Source organism: Cololabis saira, chromosome 22 (genome assembly GCF_033807715.1).
Source record: "Cololabis saira isolate AMF1-May2022 chromosome 22, fColSai1.1, whole genome shotgun sequence".
Classification (NCBI taxonomy): domain Eukaryota; kingdom Metazoa; phylum Chordata; class Actinopteri; order Beloniformes; family Belonidae; genus Cololabis; species Cololabis saira.
The window spans coordinates 31,935,967-31,959,397 of record NC_084608.1 but is presented as its reverse complement, the minus strand read 5'-3'; the positions used below and the strand labels follow the sequence as shown (position 1 = coordinate 31,959,397).

Genomic DNA, 23,431 nt, shown 5'->3' with positions numbered 1-23,431 from the left:
TCAGAGACGACAAAAACATCATGAAATCAGGACGTTAAACTGAACTTTATTAGTGTTTGGATTAGGATTCTTTGGCTACAGAGAGGTGAACAACTAACGTCCAGTTGTGACTTTCTGCTGCTGCAGCTGAGTGTCCACTTAGCTCGAAAATACTGGTCGTTCATAATTACAAATCTAAGCTGCCGTAAACGGACACAAAAATGACAAAGACATCATCGTCCAGATGTTACATTCTCAGCTGAAATAAGATACATATTCACGTTTCTTTTCACATATAACCTCTGAACTAAAACAGTCAACTATGATGTAACTCGCTTTGGATAAAAGCGTCTAAATGACGATAAGTAGTAGTAGTAGTAACTACATGATACTATATATTAATTCCATTCTTTGTTAATCATAACATATAAAATACGTTTATAAGAAGGTACTTAGATTTATCAAGTTATTCTGGTTTAACAGGACAAATACTGTAAATTCTAACATATTCTAAATCAATATAGTTTCTCTCAGCAAGCAACTGATGACGGATATAAACTGTTTTGTGGATCAGCTGTGAAAACAATCCAGAAAGATCTTTCACATCACATTTCCTTCATAATACCCACACGTAGTCCTTCAATACAAACTTTCACTTTTCATCATTTTAAAAGTAAAAACTTCAAGCCATATGGAGTGATTGCATTAGTCGTAACAAAAGTGTTCGCTTCTGGATCATGAAGGGTGACGAAGATGATAAAGAATTATTTCCCCTAAATCAATATTCTTTTCTTTTAAAATTAATTTACGAGGAAAAATGTAACTTATCAAATTCAGCAGGGGCACATACTGAGGTTAAAACTTGGCTTATGATCAGAATTTAGTTATCCTATCAAACTGTTAAGGTCTGATCACACCCTAGTTGTTATGACATCAGTGTGACTTCAGCTGACTCTTATTTACGTAGGAAACACAGAAATATTGGTGCTTTTTGTAGTGACAGTAACATCCATCAGCATCTTAGAAACGCTGGTAAAGACGGCAGGAATTGCCGCTAAAAACCTGACTGTAAAAGAGGGCTGTAGTTGACAGAGTTCACACACTTACGAGACTTATGAGTAAATAATTCCATCACTTCAGCACCCTCCTGATCCCACAGAACGTCAAACAGAGACTGAGAACAGTTATTTTGTTAGCGGACGTGTTTTCAGTGGCAGATCGCCAGGAGGAGACGTTTAAAGTCGCCGCTGCATTCGTCCCGCAGCGCGTCTTTCAGAGACACGTCGTATTTCTCCAGATACATGTCCTTGATGGTCTCCAAGTCGTACTGTTGACAAAGAAAAAGGGAAAAAAATAACTTTATATGCTGTTATTTCAATAAATATTAGCAGCCACAAGCTCCAGATTTTAGTGAAAGAAGAAATAATTCTTTAAATGTTATAAAATCCACATTTTCCATGCCTATTTTAAAATCTTATTTTGTACTGTACATTAAAAGTTTGAAATTTCGATGAAAAAGTCAAAAATTTGAGAAAAAAGTCGAGAAAAACGCACGTAAGAAAAAAAGTCGTAAGAGCATCTTCTCCCTGTGTTAAAATGAGGAATATTGAGCATCTTGTGAAGTTATATTTATATATTTATAATATATATTTATTGCAGTTCTCCTTTTATACCCTTCTTCTTTTTTACTAGTTGCTAATTAGTCATCAAGTGCTCCTCCACTTATTTTTGCAGCATTTTTTTTTTTGCTGCAGTACGTTTTTTTTTTTTTTTTTTTAGATGTTGTGCCGCCATAAAATTTTTAATGAGCCAATATTTTCCGCAAAATTGTAAAATGTCTCAGTTTCAACATCTGATTAATTGTTCATGTTCAATTGGGATTAAAGTATGGGTTTATGAGATCAAGTATCATAACCTGAATAATGTGTGTTGTACTGTACATCTTTTGCTCACAAGTCATTGCAGTTCGGATACCTTTGTCTGTCTGTGTGTTTAAAACCACGCTATGTAAAGACTGAGAAGGAGGAATTACGTCACGATGGCTTCCTTCTGTGTTGCATTTCGGGAAGGCATCGTTGCCATGGTTACTTCACTAGCGAGATGCGAGAACACTGCCGTGTTATTTGTTTGATTTTTACAATGAGTGGCAGCTTCTTGGAAAGAAATGGAGCAGGAGAAAACAAAGAGAAGGGGCTCTACAGCAGTTGTTTGACAAACTGCTGAGATGAAGTAAATCTGAAGGACTTGCCAGCTGTTGAACGGACGGAAGACCCACAAGCACTAATACTTCTCACATATCTGGAAAGTAGGGATGGGCGATATTTTACCGTTCACGATAAACCGTCAAAAAAATTCCCCACGGTAAGAATAAATTCCTGTTGATGATGTTTTTGTGTAAAGCTGATTTATGGTTCTGCATTAAATCCATGCACAACGTACGTGAAGGAAGGAAGGAAGGAAGGAAGGAAGGAAGGAAGGAAGGAAGGAAGGAAGGAAGGAAGGAAGGAAGGAAGGAAGGAAGGAAGGAAGGAAGGAAGGAAGGAAGGAAATGAGCCATAAAGAAAGAAAGAAAGAAAGAAAGAAAGAAAGAAAGAAAGAAAGAAAGAAAGAAAGAAAGAAAGAAAGAAAGAAAGAAAGAAAGAAAGAAAGAAAGAAAGAAAGAAAGAAAGAAAGAAAGAAAGAAAGAAAGAAAGAAAGAAAGAAAGATAAATTCCTGTTGATACGTTTTCGTGTAACAAACATGGCGGAAGGCGGATCTTTTATCAATCCAATTTAATTGGTGTAGTTTAGTAGTATTTAGTATTCTTTTAGAGCAGTGTTTTGGCTCCAAAGACTGAATGTGGTGATAGATTTATAGTTAAAAAGATGGAGTTGAATTGGTATTTTTTTTATCGTCATTTTTATTGTTATCGGGATAAATGCCAGAAATTATCGTGATACATTTTTTAGTCCATACCGCCCATCCCTACTGGAAAGAGGGAATTATTTGATTTATGGTGCTGCTTCTCAAGACCATTCACAAGTTAAAGAGTCATTGGACGCTTAGACTTAAGACATCCACAAATCTGCAAACTCTGAGAAGGTAGAAGTTTTTATTAAACTGATTTTTTTAAAGTTGCAATGCTTATTAAAACATTTAAACTATTTTAGCCCGTTGAGTCATAGTCTGGTTTGTATGTTGTTGCATGATTAACAGACTTAAGTATACAAGGCACAATCTCAGCTATTCTTATTTGAAACAACAATATTTATCACTTGCTCTCTGCTTTTTAAGAAGCACACAGTTCCTTAGAGGCTGATGGGATTTCTGCCACCACAGATACATTTTTCAGCTCCTGCTATGGCAGTTCCTTACACAACAGTATTGAAATAGCTTTAAAAATGCTGGGAAACAAAAGTCAACAGAGCTGAACAAAAACCTCACATAAATAATCAAGGCTTGGTCAAGTGGAACCTCCAAAGATGCCTGTAACGGAAATGTTGATTTCATACTCTTTATAGCACTTCTGACCACACAGGAGCAGCATATTACAAGAAATGTAATATATCAGGCCCTGGCAAAAGATATAAAACACACCTCTAGTGTGAAAGTGTGATTTAAAAGTGCTGGTTGTCTCCACTCATGATAACTGCATTGTAGGTATAGCAGAGCCAGGCGCCCCCGTGTGGTCAGAAATGGTATTGCTACATACACATATATAAACATACAGATATAAAAACACATGATAGACGGACAGACAGACAGACAGAGAAAAAAAGGACAATGAAGGAAAATAGGTGTCATTTTTCATCTTTCTTTCTTTCTTTCTTTCTTTCAGGCTCATTTCTTTCTTTCTTTCTTTCAGGCTCATTTCTATTTCTTTCTTTCTTTCTTTCTGGCTCATTTCTATTTCTTTCTTTCTTTCTTTCTGGCTCATTTCTATTTCTTTCTTTCTTTCTTTCAGGCTCATTTCTATTTCTTTCTTTCTTTCTTTCAGGCTCATTTCTTTCTTTCTTTCTTTCAGGCTCATTTCTTTCTTTCTTTCTTTCTTTCAGGCTCATTTCTTTCTTTCTTTCTTTCTTTCAGGCTCATTCCTTCCTTCCTTCCTTCCTTCCTTCCTTCCTTCCTTCCTTCCTTCCTTCCTTCCTTCCTTCCTTCCTTCCTTCCTTCCTTCCTTCCTTCCTTCCTTCCTTCCTTCCTTCCTTCCTTCCTTCCTTCCTTCCTTCCTTCCTTCCTTCCTTCCTTCCTTCCTTCCTTCCTTCCTTCCTACCGTGAGATATCACCCATTCCTATTTTACTCCTCAGGCTGTCAGGACTGTGAACTCTGACCTTTCCATTGTCTAATCATAACCACACCCTAGAAACTGTGAATGTACACGTTCCTCTCAAATTCAACTTGCTCTTTTTTTATTTTATCATATTACTATTTTACATGTTGCCTTTTTTGTTGACTTTGGTTTGTACATTTTTTCACAAGGCCTGTGGACAGTTCGCTGCCCATCTTGTGAGCATGTGACTAATACAAATCTATGAATCTTGAATTTTATATTATTGACCAGGTTTAACAGCTACCTCATTAATGTAAAAAGACGACATTAAATTAAGTTTGCATGTAGACAAGATCACTGCAAACCAGAAAAAAAAACATTAACACATTCAATACATAAATCAACATTGACAAAATGACGGGTCAATTAATCTTCAGAACGCTTACCTCAGAGCGACACACAATGATGCGTATCAGGGTGTCCTCGTCAGTGCCTGCTCCTTTCATTGCTTCGTGCAGTCGTCTGGCAAAATACAGCTGGGGGTTCTTAGCAACTCTCACTGTCGGGAGGAAGAAGAGGACGTTAAAGCTGCATTTTATCTAACAAAGTTTCCCTGAACAGCGACTCATTTCATCCCAAAAGAACAGTAACTATACCCCACATAGTCTGGTTAAAGGTGTAATGTACTAACAAACAGCTACATTTACTGCAGTCTAAGGCCACGTTTCCACAGAGCCGGGTATTTACAAAAACTGATATTTCCCCCTCTACGTTTTGAAAAATCTCTTCATTTACACGAACCCGCATAAATAGCTGTTAAGGTGCTATGAGCAGCCAGACCTCCAGGGGGCAGTGTAACGAGAAGATAAAGTCATGCTAGCCAATCAGAATCCTGGAAAAAAATGTCAACAAATGACACGTGTAGGCCTGTGTTGAAAAAATCGACAGTTGCAGTTCTAAATCGATTTTCATATTAATTCCTAAAAATCGATTCATATGTCTAAAGATCGATTTTTTTTTTTTTTTAATTTATTTATGTATTCTTTTTTTGTTCATCATTACATTACAACTTTTGGTTATTTTTTTGTTTATCCCCAAAAAAGGAATGTTTTGTTGGACACGAGAATAACTGGTGCCATGTTTTTGCCTTTAAATATGTTTAAAGGTATGAAAACATTAAAGTGTTAGGTCATAATTGGATAAATTGTCTATATTTCATTACTTTATATACTGTCTTGGGGTTACATTTGCAAAAAATGCTAAAAAACAAATGCTCAAAAATTTAAAACCAAAATAGACCGAAAATGGAACAAATAAAAACGGAATGTTGGAAAAAATAAAAGCGATTTCATCCGTCTCTGTTTCCTCCCTGGATCTGTTTGATAATTCTGACCCACATGATGTTTCTGAAAGCAGTTCTATCAGCATTCTGGGAACTGATTGGTCCTTACAGCATCATTAGCTGCAATACTTGCTGTTTAATCTCAATATGATACTAGTAGTAATATGTTGCAGAACTACAGTCATATAATTCATGCAACAGCTCAAAAAACTGTTTTAATAACACTAACCCAAATCAATATCGAGTCGAAATCGAATCAAATGTTGATAATCGATTCTGAATCTTAAGAATCGGAATCGAATCGATTCTTGACATTTGAATCGATCCCCAGCCCTAGACACGTGTAACTTCCAGTTACTTCCAAGATGAACGAGAGTCTTTCGTTTGGAGTGACAGAGAAGTGGAGTTACTTTTAAGTGTGACTTTAGAATATAAAACAGGTAAAATACAAGAAAATATTGACGGTGGTCAAACTAATTGTAAACACAGGTCGCACACATGACGCTGGTGACGTTTCTGTCCCATAATGTGACGTTCTGAAGCCTAAATGTCCGTTTCCCTCCGTTTACAAGCAAACGTGAAAATGGAGTTTTTGAAAATCTCCACTTTGGCCGGAGTTTTCAGAAATTATTGTTTTTGGTTACTTGAGCTCCGTTTTCGTGTAAACGAACGGCCAAAACGCATGAAACAGGAACCCGTCTTTTAACAGGAACCCGCAAGCATGATCACATCACCCCGGTTCTGGCCTCCCTTCACTGGCTCCCTGTCTCTTTTAGAAATAATTTTAAAATACTATTGTTTGCTTTTAAGTCACTAAATGGGTTGGCACCAAAATATATCTCAGACCTCCTACATGTTTATACTCCCTCAAGGTCTTTGAGGTCTTCTACTCAGTCGCGTCTCGTTGTTCCGAAAACTAGGCAAAAAACCAGGGGCGACCGTGCTTTTTCAGGAATAGCCCCTAAACTCTGGAAACGAGCTTCCTCCCCACATCAAAATGGCCCCCACCCTCGAAATTTTTAAATCTCGTCTTAAAACGTATTTTTATTCTTTGGCTTTTGATCCAGCGTGAGAGTTGTGTGGTCTCCGTCTTGTCTTTTATGTTTATGAATCACTGGTCTGTCTGGTGTGTTTTTATTTCGTGCTTTTATGTGCTCTTATCTATTTTACTCTGTTTTTAGTTTTTACTATTTTATTATGTCTTGTTTTACTTATTGTGCAGCACTTTGGTAACCTTGTTGTTTTTAAAATGTGCTATATAAATAAAGTGGATTGGATTGGATTGGATGAAAAAATGGATGAAAAAATATCTATTACGACTCACCAAGAGCTTTGTAACACCTTTTCAGGGTCCCAGAAGTCTCGTTTTCGATGGCATCCAGGATTTCAGTCCCAGAAACCTACAAAAAAAGGACAGTCAGTACCAGCAGACACACACACTGTACACTCATAATTATGCAAACAGAAATCCATTTCTGATGAAGCTGTGGAAGCAAAAACCTTCTCATATTCCTTGAAGGTGGTCTGCAGCTGCAGGTAGTTTCTGGAGGCCAGAATGTAGGTGAAGGTGTTTTCATCCGTCCCAAAGCAAGCCTCGCCAGCCTGCAAGGCATCAGCCCATATTAATGTCACACAGGGGTAATAAAAGTGTCATTAGGGCTGGGGATCGATTCAAATGTCAAGAATCGATTCGATTCCGATTCTTAAGATTCAGAATCAATTATCAAGATTTGATTCGATCCGATTCGATCCGATTCGATTCCGATATTGATTTGGGTTAGTGTTATTAAAACTGTTTTTTGAGCTGTTGCATGAATTATATGACTGTAGTTCTGCAAAATATTACTACTAGTATTATATTGAGATTCAACAGCAAGTATTGCAGCTAATGATGCTGTAAGGACCAATCAGCTCCCAGAATGCTGATAGAACTGCTTTCAGAAACATCATGTGGGTCAGAATTACCAAACAGATCCAGGGAGGAAACAGAGACGATGAAATCGGTTTTAATTTTTCACACATTCCGTTTTTATTTGTTCCATTTTTATTTTGGTTTTTAATTTTTGAGCATTTGGTTTTTAGCATTTTTTGCAAATGTAATCCCAAGACAGTATATAAAGTAATGAAATGTAGACAATTTATGCAATTATAACCTAACACTTTAATGTTTTCATACCTTTAAACATATTTAAAGGGCAAAAACATGGCACCAGTTATTCTCGTGTCCAACAAAACATTCCTTTTTTGGGGATAAACACAAAAATAACCAAAAATTGTAAAGTGATGATGAAAAAAATATATATATATATATACATAAATAAATAAAATTAAATAAAAAAAAAAAAAACCCAAAAAAATATAAAAAAAAAAAAAATCGATCTTTAGACATATGAATCGATTTTTAGGAATTAATATGAGAATTGATTTAGAATTGGTAAATCGATTTTTTCAACACAGGCCTATGTATCATGATTGTGAAAATGTGTTCAAAGTGAAACCGGTACCTCGAACAGCGCGGTAGCATCCTGTTCAGCGAGCTCGTCGTCCACTTCGTAACTTTCATCTCGAGTCCCCTGGAAGAGGAGAAGTTCTGCTGTGAGACCTTTCTGCAACTGAATCTGGCCTCTGATTTAGTAATGAGAGTTTCTGGACTGAGGCCAACGTGTGTGTGTGTGTGTGTGGCTGTGTGTGTGTGTGTGTGTGTGTGTGTGTGTTGGGGGGGGTGTTTAATAGGCATGGCTGCACACAGGGAGAGTGAGTTTGGATTCATCCCAGAGACAAATGGGAGGAGTTAAGTTACACGAGTAGACTAAATACTCAGGGCTACGTACCTGCAGAAGAGCAGTGAGAAGGTTTCTAACGTCCCCGCTCGTATCTCCCTCGATATCTGCTTCCAGATCACGTTCATGCACTTTGAGAGTGAAACAAAGAAACCTCTGAGCATATAAAAGGGTAGATACAACTAGATACAATTGTATGATCAGATAGAAGTTTGTCATGTTTGGTGCATTCAGTTTTTGTTGATTTTTGAGCATGTTTGAAGGAGGCCAGTCTATTAGTATTCTATACTTGGTTTTCAGGCAGTCATTTTAAGAAGTACACAACTGATTAAGCAGTAAAAGTTGCTGTTCACATGTGTATTAGTTGCATCTGCAGATCTGTCTTTTAGCTCTGAGTGCAGATCAACCCAGCGCATGCGTGCATCCTGCAAAGATTTTACATTAAGCTTGTGTTTTACACACCAGTCTTCCTCTTATTGAGCTCTCATGGACTTAAAATGTAACATTCTCTGTGAAACCTGCAGAGGTGTCAAGTAACGAAGTACAAATACTTCGTTACCTTACTTAAGTAGATGTTTTGGTTACTTTTACTTCACTGGAGTAATTATTTTTCAGACGACTTTTTACTTTTACTCCTTACATTTTCACGCAATTATCTGTACTTTTTACTCCTTACATTTTAAAAACAGCCTGGTTACTCTATTTGATTTCAGCCTTTAATAAAAACTATCCAGTTAAATTGCTCCATCCGGATAGAGTGAATTTGGTTGTGGTTGTTTCAGATGTTCTTGTCCAGTTTTGTTCTTACATCCGTTCCCTCAGATTCCTGCAACTAAACTTGGATGTACATTCCAATAAAGGTTAGGATAAATGATAACATGCCTCTGAAGTTTGACTTTTTGCACCATTACAATACTTATAGGGCCCGATTTACTAAGATCCTAAATAAAGAGTACTAAATTGCGTGTGCACTGAAAAAGTTTGCGCGTTCTGTTTGCGTGTGGTTTGCGGGTGATCAACTAAGATTGCGTGCGCAATTGATAACAGGTGCAAACAGCAGTATTTAAATGAGGTGTTGCGCGTCTTAAGGTTTGCGAGCGCAAACTCTGTGCCATGGAGAGTGGATGGAAAGCACAGTCACAAGTCACAAGCGCAAAATGAAATTTGACGAGTTGGAGTTAGAGATATTAGTGGAAGAGGCAAATAAACACATTCATGAACTACAGCAAAGAAATTTAAACATTACCAAAAGAAATGCAATATGGGAGAAAGGTCAGTGTATATTTTGGTCATTGGATTTTTCCGTCATGAGTGGGAATCAAAAAACAAAAAACGATTGGTTTATTTGATTTTCCTTTTAAAACAAAAAACAAATATTGAATTACACTGCATTTTTTCTTTTTCTGTGTTAATATGATTTAACAAAGATTCAAAATACGCTTTTATTTTCGTTTTCTATTTCATATAAGAAAAATGAAATCACTAGTCAACAGGAACGAAAAAACGAACCAAAAACAACCGTTTATTCGTATTCGTGCACCGGAAGCTGGCATTTACAACCGAGTGAACTTAGTTCTGGATATTTTACAGGCATTCCTGTGACAATTCTCTCTAGGGGAAGTTGTTCTGTACCACCCCGTCCCACTCGAGCCAGCCACTCTAGGCTACTGCGGTGCATTCACACTATACGCGAGGCATGTATTTTACTCGTATTTACTGACATTACGCCCCCAGATGTAGCTACAGTTGTCATAGCAACAGTAAACACCAGGTCAAAGCAGCAACGGGACTCGGGTCATTTGTTGTGGGGATAATGGGCTGACGTCAGTTCTAGAGCTTGTTAAAAGATAGAAAAATGTTCTTTACCACAGGCTGCTGCATGTTAGCATCTCAATATCATGTGAAAGTTCACTCTTCTGATGGATTTGAACTACATGCATTTGCAGCTACAACAATGTCAAGACGGTCATTCGTGATTTCCACTGCAGCCTCCATGTTTCTACCGGGAGAAGGGTCGTGAAAAGCACGGAAAAATAATAATAAAAAAAAAAAAACTAGAATAGGCTACAATATGCCGACAGTCCATTATGCCGAAGGTCGTGCTATAATTGTTACAGCGTTTGGGTAGGCTGTGACCTTCATCAGGTTAACTGTCAGAGTTCATGTAGGTGGAAAAACACGTCACTCATTGTGTCATTCAATCTTCATTCATAAATTCTGGCTCAGGTCTGACACTGAGTGGCCTAAATAGTAAACGGTCACGCAGCGCGCATCAATTAACACTTGAAACAAGAAACACACACAGGAAAAACGCCGAGATAAATATCTATCCATACAAAATAAAGAACAACAGCAACAACAATAATAATACATCTATTAGACCAAAAGGTAAAATAAAATGAACTTAGGCTTTTTTACCCACAAAATGACAAGATGGTGATAAAATGAAAATAATAAACTCTATTGTCATAGAACTTTTCTAAGTTTGCAAGGCACTTCAAAAACAGATTTTTAAAAAAGCACAGATAAAAACAACACAGACAACGAAATATACAGGCCCTAATAGCTTATAAGATAATATAATAGGCTATATTAGGCTATGAATAATTTTATAAATGCACAACGACGTCTGAGTTAAGGAAGTCTGAGAGAGAGAGAGAGAAAGAGAGAGAGAGAGAGAGAGAGAGAGAATTAGCAGAGCCTACAGACGTTTAAAAGTCCAAACAAAAGTATTTACTCACAAGAAGTGATTGTAATCAATTACATAATTTAAAGTAGATTTTTACTAAATATGATAATACATCTAGGCCTATGCATGGCCTAATGATCAGCTCTCAACGTAAGACTATATTAAATTCTCTGTGGATTAATGCTCCACCTGCATCAATTGGATCCTCGTCAAAAGGACATGTCATGTTCGTAGCCTAATAGTAGTGAAAAGAAAAGTTGTAACACTGATTTTTTTTTTCTAATCAATGAAAGACGGCATAACTGCCTCAACTGCGCTCTTGGTTGGTAAAGAACAGCTCATTCGCGCGCTTGCTTTGTAAATGCCAGCTTCCGGTGCACGAATATGAATAAACGGTTGTTTTTGGTTCGTTTTTTCCTTCCTGTTGACTAGTGATTTCATTTTTCTTATATGAAATAGAAAACGAAAATAAAAGCGTATTTTGAATCTTTGTTAAATCATATTAACACAAAAAAAGAAAAAATGCAGTGTAATTCAATATTTGTTTTTTGTTTTAAAAGGAAAATCAAATAAACCAATCGTTTTTTGTTTTTTGATTCCCACTCATGATGGAAAAATCCAATGACCAAAAGATACACTGACCGAGAAAACCTGCGATAGAATAAATGCAGTTGGTAACACAAAAAACGGAAAAACGTCTTGTTTTTCATATTTCAATTTTAGGCACAGATCAAAAATACGAAATAGAAAAACGGGCCACAGGACCGAATTTGATTTTAATATTTAATTGGTCGGGTTTGCGTGACCCGGCGGGTGCTCGGCATGATCTGAGCAGAAAAAGACATCAGACACAGAGCTGGAGAGCGCTTTGATTCAATCTATTTATGAGTTAAGTTTTTATTCAGATGTCCACAGTATATTGCAAATATTATATATTATATAGCAAACACTGACAGTAAATGTGTGACAGACGGGACCATATGGCCGTCGATTTAACGCAGAACCATAATTCAGGCGAAGCTGCAGTCTCTGCGCTGATCCTGACACAGCGGGTCGGAGCGGATTTGGTCATGATGTTTAACCTGTGTTTTGTGATTAATAAGCACGGGTTTTAATTAAATGTAATTTACGAAGGATGATTTCACGTTCAATAAGATAAGTAATCAATAAAATACAAAGTTTTGGCACAAAGGCTTGGCCTGCTTGTGGGCGAGTGGAGGGGGGCACATTAAAAGAAGGTGCAAGATATAAGGCGGAGAACTAAAGAAAAAGTGGCCTTTAATAAAACTTGTGCAACCATTTTTAAAATAGCATGCAGCAGAATAAAGACTCTCTCTCTGCGTATTCTTTGATTTTGGATGTCACCTCTTTGCCACAATAACAGCAGCAGCAGATTAGCACCTTCCCTTCAAACGTATTAAATACAGACGCAATCACAATACGCGCAATTACTTTCAGGCTTGGTAAATCTCATTGCGCGTGGTAAATGGAGCAATTTGCATCTTCCCCTCCCAGTATTTAGGATTTCTGCCGGGTACGCCCCATATTGATTATTCATCAGGGCAAAAGTACTAAATGGATTGCGTGTGCTATTTTGACCATTTCAGAGACGCAGTCCTCTTTGCACGCTGTTAGTAGATCAGCTGGCACTTTGGTTTGAGGGTGCTGTCAAGTTTGCACACGTTTTTACACACGCAAACCTTTAGTAAATCGGGCCCATAGGCAACTAGTCATCATATCTCCTGCTCTCTGAAACACATGTTAATGCTCAATAGTACACACATATGGTTCTTTAATATATTTGCATTATACTAAGATGCATTCATTTTCAATGGCTTTTGTCCTTAATGGCTTTTTTCCCCCTTACATTACTTTTACTTTTATACTTTAAGTAGTTTTGAAACCAGTACTTTTATACTTTTACTTGAGTAAAAAACTTACAGGAGTATTTTTAAACTCTAGTATTTATACTTCTACCTGAGTAATGAATGTGAATACTGAAGACACCTCTGGAAACCTGAAGGTTCAGAGATCAAGTTCTCAAGGGATTCAAAATAAAATACCGTAACTAAAAATATGTATAAAGAAAAACAAAATATACATATGTATATATATATTTCTACTTTTATTTTCAATTATGTCAGTTTTGTTCCTCCATGAAAACAACACTAAAAAGAGAGGGCAAATATAGACAGTTAATTTAACACTGGTGATTGTGCTGTGTATACTTATATTGACATGAATAGTACCTTAAATTATTATTTTAACATACACTGCAGACCCTGAAAATGCCAGCAGACTGACTTTATCCATTTTTACCCATTCCAGACGAGAAGCAGATATACTAGCGAAGATTTTACTATAACTTAAGAAACTAATACCAACAGTATGACTAAACTCACCTTTTCAAACTAAAACAATTAATGAATTACTTCACTAAAAACAGGAACATTTTTGTCCCAGTAACTTAATCCTAATCCAACTACAAACTTAAAAAAAATCTTTTTAGAAAAAAATAATGCAGTTTTTAACCATAAATTCACTTGGTAAAGCATTTTAAGTTAAGTACAACAACCTTGGCTTTTTTTTTTCAAATATAATTTTGAAATATTAAAACATATACTTTTGAAATAAAGGGAAACAGTATTTATTTTAAGGCTAAAACATGAGGGCTGAAGCGAGAAGGATCGTGTTGGTATTTATAAATCAGCTAACAGGGCTTGTATCATGGTGAAGGGGAAGTTGCAACAGGATGGGCCTTGACTAAACAAAATGTGACCGTTCATTATGTGGCTTTAAGGACAGAAATAGGGTCATAGATAGATAGATAGATAGATAGATTTATTATAGTACCCTTGGGTAAATTTGGTTCACAGTGAGTGCTTCCTCATACAATATAAAACCATACACTCAACAACACAGGATAAGATAAAGTGACAACAGTGCTTTGGCTAAAAGAACAAAGAACAAGAAGGACGGCCCCAAGATAAGAATCAAAATAAGTTAAAACATCAGTAGATAAAAACACTAAAATATTAAAACCAAGCAAAAGGATAAAAAATGTGCCTTTTCATAAAAACAAGATAAAGGAAACAACACAAAACATAAATACAAAGTTATGTTGCAGTTCCCTCACTTATTAATGGCACTGATGGCTGCTGGTACAAAGCTATTTTTATACCGTTTCGTTTTGCAAGCAGGTACCCTGAACCTCCGACCTGATGGGAGCAGCTGAAACTCACATTTAAGGGGGTGGGAGTTGTCTTTTAAAATCGAGCCAGCTATCCTCTGTAACTGTTTAGAAAACAGGGATTCTGGCTGAAGCTGAGACTCTCCAATCAGCTTGCTCGACCATTTCACAATTTGGTTTAAAAAGTTTTTGTTTTTAAGGGATGCATTTCCAAACCACGAAGCAAGACAGAAAGATAAAACCGATTCTATGAAAGCACGATAAAACAAGGTCAGCATGGTCCTGGAAATGTTAAAAGAAGACAGTTTTCTCAAAAAAAACAGGCGCTGGCGTCCCTTTTTGTACACGGCTTGACAGTTTTCCTCAAAGTTCAGTTTGTTGTCGATGACAGTTCCCAGATATTTGTATGTGCTGACACACTCCACTGCCTGACCTGTTAAAACTGTAGCCTCTTGGTTGGGAGCACTGTTTTTACGAAAGTCAATGATCATGTCTTTTGTTTTAGAAATGTTCATTTGAAGAAAAGACTTACTGCACCAGTCAAGGAAATCATTGACAACTGGGCCGTGGCTCGTCTCATTGTTTTTCAGCAGGCTGACAATGACCGTATCGTCAGCATACTTTAAAATAGTTCTATCCTCTCTGCTGCTACGGCACATATCCGTATAGAGGATGAGCAAGAGAGGAGAGAGCACACATCCTTGTGGGGAGCCAGTGGAGGATGAAACCTGCTCTGAAACAGTTCCATTCACTCTCACTTTCTGTGTCCTGTCAGTTAAAAAGTTCAGAATCCAGCCCACAAGATTTTTGCTAATGTTAAAATGTTCTAAAAGCCTCAAAGCTAAAACATGGGGTTGAATTGTATTAAAAGCAGATGAGAAATCAATAAATAAAAGTCTTGCAAGTGTTCCTTTCCCCTCCAGATGTTTAAAAAGCAAATTTAACAAAGTGACTGTGGCATCTTCTACCCCTCTGTTGGGCCTATAAGCAAATTGCATGGGATCAAGGTCATGCTCAGTTGTCTTCAGAATTTCTGATCTTACAAGTTTTTCAAAAGCTTTCATTACAATCGATGTCAGTGCGATTGGTCTGAAGTCATTGAGGCTTTTGGGAGAACTGATTTTTGGGGCAGGGATAACCACAGCATTCTTCCAGACTACTGGCACGTGCTGCATCTTTAAAGACTGATTAAAAATATACTGAAAAATAGAGCTCAGCTCTACTGCACAAGATTTTAGCAAGCGGCCGCAGATGTTATCAGGACCATGGCTTTTATTTGGTTTAAGGGAAAAGAAAGATTTTTCAACGTCCTTCCTGGAGATAAAAAAGTGCTGATCATCAATCACTTTATGACTCACTTCCTGTGTTTCCTGACTAAAATCAAAAGCATCAAAGCGAGTATAAAAACAGTTAAGAGCATTCGCAAGTTCAATGTCCGTCTCAAAGCCATCAAAAGAGATGATACTGCTGGTTTTGGAGTGTTGGAGGCCTGCAATGGCTTTCATGCTCGACCAAGCAGATCCAAGATTATTCGTAGCCATCTTTTTCTCCAACTTCAGTTTGTAGTCCTGCTTTGCTTTTAAAATCCCGATTTTCACGTCCTTAGTGGCTGTGTGCAGCTCGGAGGCTGCTCCATGTTTAAAAGCAAGTCTCTTATTCTGTATACAGGCCTTAACTGACCTAGTGACCCAAGGCTTATTATTGGGAAATATTTTTACACGCTTACAAGGAATGATCATATCCCTGCAGAAAGCGACATATGAACAAGTAACATCAGCAAGTTCATCAAGATCATCACCACAAGCTTCTTTAAATATGTTCCAATCCGTGCAGTCGTAGCACTCCTGCAAGCAAAGCACCGCCTCCTCTGTCCAGTCCTTAATGTCTCTTGTGTGGACCTTTCCCCTCTTTAACACAGTTCTGTATGTAGGCAGGAGATGCACACAGTTGTGATCCCCTGAGCCCAGGGGAGGTAATGGGAGGGATTTATATGCATCCTTAACGGACCCATAGCAGAGGTCAATAATTTTATCCCGTCTGGTTGGACAGGTTACATATTGATGAAAGTCCGGGAGGGTCTTTTTAAGGGAGACATGGTTAAAATCACCCAGTAAGAGGATCGGTGCATCAGGTGAGGCAGATTGCAGTTTTTGCACTACATCATGGATGACACTGCAGGCAGAAGAGGCATTGGCTTTCGGGTGTAAATAGACAGTTATAATAAAAAGTTGCGGGAACTCACGGGGCAGGTAGAAAGGACGCAACGATACACATAAAAGTTCAACATCTGGAGTGCAGATGCGCTCTCTGACAGTCACAGATTTCGAATGACAGTACCGTTGGTTTACGTACAGGCAGACTCCGCCTCCCTGTGATTTCCCTGTTGCCTCGGCGTCTCTATCCGAACGGAATGGCGCGCCGAAGCCATCAATAAGCAGGTCTGCGTCCCGATCACGTTCAGTCAGCCAAGATTCTGTGAACGTCAGGATCCCACAGTCTTTAAAATCCTTCAGAAAGCGGACGTTTCCCTGAAGTTCGTCCATTTTATTCCGGAGGGACTGGGCATTTCCCAGGATCATGGAAGGCAGGGGAAGCCGGTTGAGCCTCAGCTTCCTCATACGTAACCGCACACCTCCCCTCTTTCCTCGCTTCCTTCTGCTTCTCTCCCTCCATTTTCCACCACCAGTTCGTATGTTAGGCAGTTTAAGGATGTGATCCGGAATTTGGGTCATTATATCTGACACGCTGGCCGGTACCATGTATTGAAGTCGAAGGAGTTCATTTCTGCTATACCGCAGCCTGTCTCCGCTGACAGTCCAGCTGTCATTCAGGGCGAGCAGTAGAAACAGTAGCCAGAAACACACCGTAGGGCGAAGAAGAAAGTCCATTTTAGCCACACTGTGCACCAAAAACTCCCCGAGAAGTTGAAAACGAAACATAAATTAGATCACAAACAAATAAACGCTTAAAGAGACTGATACGAGGACGCCAAACTCTCACTGACGGGTCGCTGCGTGCGCATGCGCCCCAGAGCATATGAGGTGTATGTAAGCCAAACTGAGTCACCCGTTTGTAATTTCCTAAAGAAGTTCATGATAAAATGAAAGAGAAGACTGATATGCAGCAGATTAGTGTGTGAGAAGTCACAGTGCCTTACCCTGGAAGTAATATTCTTTAAACAGGAGAATGTCCTGTTGACGACAAACAGAGAGTTAGATATACTTGTGAGTCTCTGGATGGCTCGGGTTGCAGATTGCTGCTACAAATCTATATGTTGTATGTTACGTGGTTGGTGGCGGTGCAGAGGAGCTCCACCAGCACGTCCTCGTCGGTGCCCGCTCCTTTCATGGCCTTCCTGAGCTCCTTCACGGCGTAGACGATGGGAGCGTCCAGCATCGCCAGGATGGCCTTCTCAAAGGTCCCAGAAAGCTCACTCTTCAACTTATCCACTAGTTCCTGTCACAAGGAGAGAGACGTTTACCTCAGACTGTAACAGCCTGTCCTAACTGCACGCGAGCGTCCGACTATCGCGTCGCACTGCGTGGCATCGGACGCTCTCTGTCCACACTGAACGCGTTATGGGCCCCCACGTTACTTTGATCGACAGCTGAGACTCGCTTTTTAAAATGCTGATTTATGGTTCCGCGTTACACCAACGCAGACCCTACGGCGTAGGGTACGCGGCGACGCGCACCGAACTGTGCGCGTCGCTGCGTAACCTACGCCGTAGGCTATGCCGTCTTTTTAATTATTTATTAAATTAAGGGCATTTAAATTCATGGATTTAGTGGAATACAAAATAGCATTGATAATGTACAAAGTGTTCAACAGATTGTTACCTAGTAAAATTGTAAGCATGTTTAAAATAAGGGTAAGTAGATATGAGCTTCGAGGGAAACGTATGATTGAAAAACCAAAGTCTAGGACTAAAATTAAAGATCAATGTATTACTGTAAGGGGTGTAAATATATGGAATGCACTTGATGAAAAATTGAAGATGTGCCAGTCGATTCATGCATTCAAACGTTTGTTTAAATTTAATGTGTTTGAAAAATATGAGGGATCCAGTAGATGATACTATTACGGAATTATGTTCGGGATTGTGTAAATAAAATGATTTTTTTGTATGATGTTTTGTAAGTTGCGATCTGAATAAGTTGATCATGTGAGAAGGGTAGGCGTAAATAAGCAATAGCTTCAGCCTATTCCTTTCCGGTTAGGTCTCTTTATTATGTGAACTAATGCTTTCTGTTGGTGTCTACATTCTGAATGACCTGGCCGAAATAAATATATTTTCATTCATATTTTCATTCATTCATTAACGCGGAACCATAAATCAGCCTTTATTCACCGCACTACCCGCCCGTGCGATCCTGAAAGAAACTCCTAAAATAACTCCTAAAAGAGTAAAGAGACAAGTAAAAGATGGGTGAGTGCTTGTAATCTTCCTACGTTTGTACTTTCTAAACAGAAAACAAGCTTTATATTGTGATATTTAAATGTCGTTCTATTTTCTTCCTGCCGCTCGCATTGAAAGCCGGTTGAAAGCGCTGTAGGAATCTCTATGATACTAGGGCTGGGGATCGATTCAAATGTCAAGAATCGATTCGATTCCGATTCTTAAGATTCAGAATCGATTATCAAGATTTGATTCGATTCCGATATTGATTTGGGTTAGTGTTATTAAAACTGTTTTTTGAGCTGTTGCATGAATTATATGACTGTAGTTATGCAAAATATTACTACTAGTATTATATTGAGATTCAACAGCAAGTATTGCAGCTAATGATGCTGTAAGGACCAATCAGCTCCCAGAATGCTGATAGAACTGCTTTCAGAAACATCATGTGGGTCAGAATTACCAAACAGATCCAGGGAGGAAACAGAGACGGATGAAATCGGTTTTATTTTTTCCCACGTTCCGTTTTTATTTGTTCCATTTTCGGTCTATTTTGGTTTTTAATTTTTGAGCATTTGGTTTTTAGCATTTTTTGCTAATGTATCCCCAAGACAGTATATAAAGTAATGAAATATAGACAATGTATGCAATTATAACCTAACACTTTAATGTTTTCATACCTTTAAACATATTTAAAGGCAAAAACATGGCACCAGTTATTCTCGTGGGAATTGATTTAGAATTGGGAAATCGATTTTTTCCAGCTCCCTGTCCATCTCCCTCCAGCCAGCTGCCACTTTATTGAGGTTCTTGTATTGAAATGACTGTTTCCTACAGCGCTTTCAACCGGCTTTCAACGTGAAAGAACGACAGGAAGAAAATAGAAGCAGGGCGTGCGACAAAAGTCCAGCTCAAAACGGCGCGCTGCGTCGCTCGCAGCCAGTTTGGACAGTCCAATAGAAAATAAAGCAATGGAATTGTTTTTGACGCTGACGCTCGCTCGTGTCGCATGCAGTTAGGACAAGGTGTAACAAAGAAGCAGGTATTTGAGGTGCATTCACTAAAATGTAAATACCAGAGAACAGTGCTTACATCATCATACTTGTCAAAATAGGCCTGCTTGATTTCCTGACGCTGATCTGCGCTGCGGTTTGCCAGGATCTCAATGATGGCCTTCTCGTCGGTTCCTGTAAGCCAGACAAAACAGATGCAGAGTAAGGTCACACAGTATAAACTTGTAGTTCATGAAAAACTGTAGGAATTAAAGATGGTGATGTCATTGCAATCCGACACCATTTCCAACTCACCAAACCCTTTGCAGGCTTTACGGATGGCCTTGATGTCTGCCACCGCATCGAAGTCCTCGTAGGGATAAATCGTAGGCTACGGAAAGAAAAGAGGGTTGTTGCTGTTAAAAATTGACAGCTGTGCTTCATGATCTAATTACTGCTTAAGCGAGGATTCAACACAGAAGCAAGGAGAAGCAGGCAGAGGGAGGAGGGGAGGGAAATGGGGCTTTAGATGAGGAATTTAGGGTCAAAGATCCAGGCTTGGGGGCCCCCTGAATGTAAATACTAACCAAAGAGGCAATTCAGAGGAAAATATCCTAGAGAAAAGGCTACAAGCACACCAGCAAATAACAGTTTCACCTTTTTTTGGTATATAATAAACAGGAATGTGAATTTTCTTTCAAATATGAAACCATTTGCTGCGTATAAACACAATTTAAGTAATTATGTTGCAGTTGCAAAACTTTTGAATAGGATGTCAGCAAATGCATGAAAAATATAGTCACAAATTGAGAGGATTTGTGTTTTTTGAGAGTCTAAAGAGTCAAAAAGAAGAAAGACGCTAGAGAAAGTTAAAGTTTATCTCACTGTAACGTAAATAGACAAATGATAGCTCTTATTAACATTTATACAATTTTTAAAAAAAAAGTGAAAGGTGCAGCAGTATGAGGTAGTCATGGTTATTGAAAGGTGCATTGTTACAACATATGATTGAGGTTATTATTATTATTGCAAAGTGATTGATTACTCTGAGACTCTATGAGTGATCAGAGTTCATAAGAGCAACAGCTTGGGGGAAGAAACTCAGAAATTGTAAATACTATACTCATATAAATACAGGACATAATAACAGGAATGTGAATTTTCTTTCAAATATGAAACCATTTGCTGTGTATAAACACAATTTTAAGTAATTATGTTGCAGTTATGCAACTTTTGAATAGGATGTCATCAAATGCATGAAAAATATAGTCAGAATTTGAGATGATTTGTGTTTTTTGAGAGTCTAAAGAGTCAAAAAGAAGAAAGACGCTAGAGAAAGTTCAAGTTTCTCTCACTGTAACGTAAATAGACAAATGACTTATTAACATATATACAATTTTTTTTTTTCAAGTGAAAGGTGCAGCAGTATGAGCTAGACATGGTTATTGAAAGGTGCATTGTTACAGCATATGATTGAGGTTATTATTATTATTATTATTATTGCACAGTGATTGATTACTCTGAGACTATGTATGATGAGAGTTCATCAGAGCAACAGTTTGGGAAGAAACTGTAAATACTATACTAATATAAATACAGGACATAATAACAGGAATGTGAATTTTCCCACAAATATGAAACCATTGCTGTGCATAAACACAATTTTAAATAATTGTGTTGCAGTTACACAACTTTTGAATAGGATGTCATCAAATGCATGAAAAATATACAGGACTGTCTCAGAAAATTAGAATATTGTGATAAAGTTCTTTATTTTCTGCAATGCAATTAAAAAAACTAAAATGTCATACATTCTGGATTCATTACAAATCAACTGAAATATTGCAAGCCTTTTATTATTTTAATATTGCTGATTATGGCTTACAGTTTAAGATTAAGATTCCCAGAATATTCTATTTTTTTTTAGATAGGATATTTGAGTTTTCTTAAACTGTAAGCAAAATATTAAAATAATAAAAGTCTTGCAATATTTCAGTTGATTTGTAATGAATCCAGAATGTATGACATTTTTGCATTACAGAAAATAAAGGACTTTATCACAATATTCTAATTTTCTGAGACAGTCCTGTAGTCAGAATTTGAGATGATTAGTGTTTTTTGAGAGTAAAAGTTAAAGAGTCTCCCAGAGAAACCCACTCATTCAGGACTAATGGGCTGATCCGCAGAAGGGGCTGTTTTCCTGGCATGGACCCAAACACAGCCTCGCCTCAGAAAGCGAAACACCATTTATTATTCACTTTAATCCCAAACTGCCCCGTCACTCAAACGCGCTGATCTTTATTATTTATCCAGATGACTCCGTGGATCATAACTCAGCAGAAAACGCGTCCCATAGACTTCCATTAAAAAAAAAGAATAATAAATAAATAAAACAAAAGTAGCTTTTCGAAGAGGGGACAAATAAAAAGCTTGGATAAATGGCACCTACCTGACAGTTACCCATGGTCGGCGGTGAGATTTGTCGGGGGATAAAGGAGTTTTTCCGTCGGTGGTCAAACAGCGGCCCAGACGGAGGACGTGCAGGCGCAGTGTGACGTCACCCCGCACCGCTATATTAACCCTTATGCTCCCGAGAACAGGGAGCGACACGTTTGATTTGATTTGATTTATTTTATTTTTATTTTTTCTTTGTACATGTGAAAAACAACACTTCAAGAGACGTTAGAAAACAAAACAACAAAACAAAGAATGTCATCCTTTAACATTTACTTTAAGGGTACATGTGCAAAAAAGGAGTAGGAAGAAGTGTAAACTTATTTAATCCCACCCCCATTCACTAATCATTTAACCCGTATTTATAAATACTCACACACTGTACTCACACTGCTAAATAACAGTATTATTAATATTTGTATTACTATTATTATTTGTATTATTATTACTACTATTATTATTTGTATTATTATTATTATTATTATTATTATATACTAATACTACTTAATCTCTTTTTTTTTAGATTGATGAAAAAAAAATACTACTTAATCTCAATGGGTTTATTCCTGGTTAAATAAAGGTTAAATAAAAAATACTGTAATTATACTCACACACATACCTATACATACATACATACAAAGTTGAATATTTCTTTATATTTTTACACACATGCCCATATAAATATTTATATAAATATACTTATTTACACTATACTGTGTCTATTAACTGCATCTGCTCTATATCTATGTGTATATCTACTTACACCCATAATCACACACACAAACATACCCATGCATACGCATATATATATATATATATATATATATATATATATATATATATATATATATATATATATATATATATATACATATACACACACACACACACCTATATATACACATGCATACATACACATATAATTAGCTGCCCATTTCTGTACATAAATATACACAGATCTACCCATTCCCCTAATAGTGTTTTTATATTTGTTTTTAAACTGGTTAATGTTTGGACATTGCTTTAATTCTGAATCCATTCTGTTCCATAGTTTAACTCCACTGACTGATATAGAAAATCTTTTCATTGTTGTTCGTGTTCTGCAAGTCTTAAAATTTAGAGAACCCCTTACTTTATACCTCCCCTCTCTGTCATAAAACATTTCCTGTAAGTGAGATGGTAATAAGTTGTTCTGCTTTGTACATAAATTGTGAGGTTTGGAATTCCACTGTGTCAAAAAATTTGATTACAGAACAAGGAGGGAGACATTTGTCCTAAATCGTTTTTTATCGGCGGTTTCATAAACTTCTGCTTTAATAAAATAAATGCATAATATCTAACTATGGCCTTCTGACTGT

At 37.4% G+C, this 23,431-nt stretch overlaps 1 protein-coding gene across 1 annotated transcript; it reads right to left on the bottom strand.

Annotated features, from left to right (window-relative positions):
• Window positions 1-18: 18 nt before the first annotated feature.
• anxa13 (annexin A13) lies at window positions 19-22,186 on the bottom strand. Its single transcript, XM_061713441.1, has 11 exons — window positions 22,069-22,186; window positions 19,935-20,010; window positions 19,720-19,814; window positions 17,514-17,684; window positions 17,386-17,419; window positions 8,401-8,480; window positions 8,074-8,142; window positions 7,070-7,171; window positions 6,894-6,969; window positions 4,674-4,786; window positions 19-1,306 (listed from the first exon to the last, which is right to left on the bottom strand). The coding sequence occupies exons 1-11, from the start codon at window positions 22,081-22,083 to the stop codon at window positions 1,187-1,189; spliced, it is 951 nt and encodes a 316-aa protein (XP_061569425.1). The 5' UTR covers window positions 22,084-22,186; the 3' UTR covers window positions 19-1,186.
• Window positions 22,187-23,431: the final 1,245 nt, after the last annotated feature.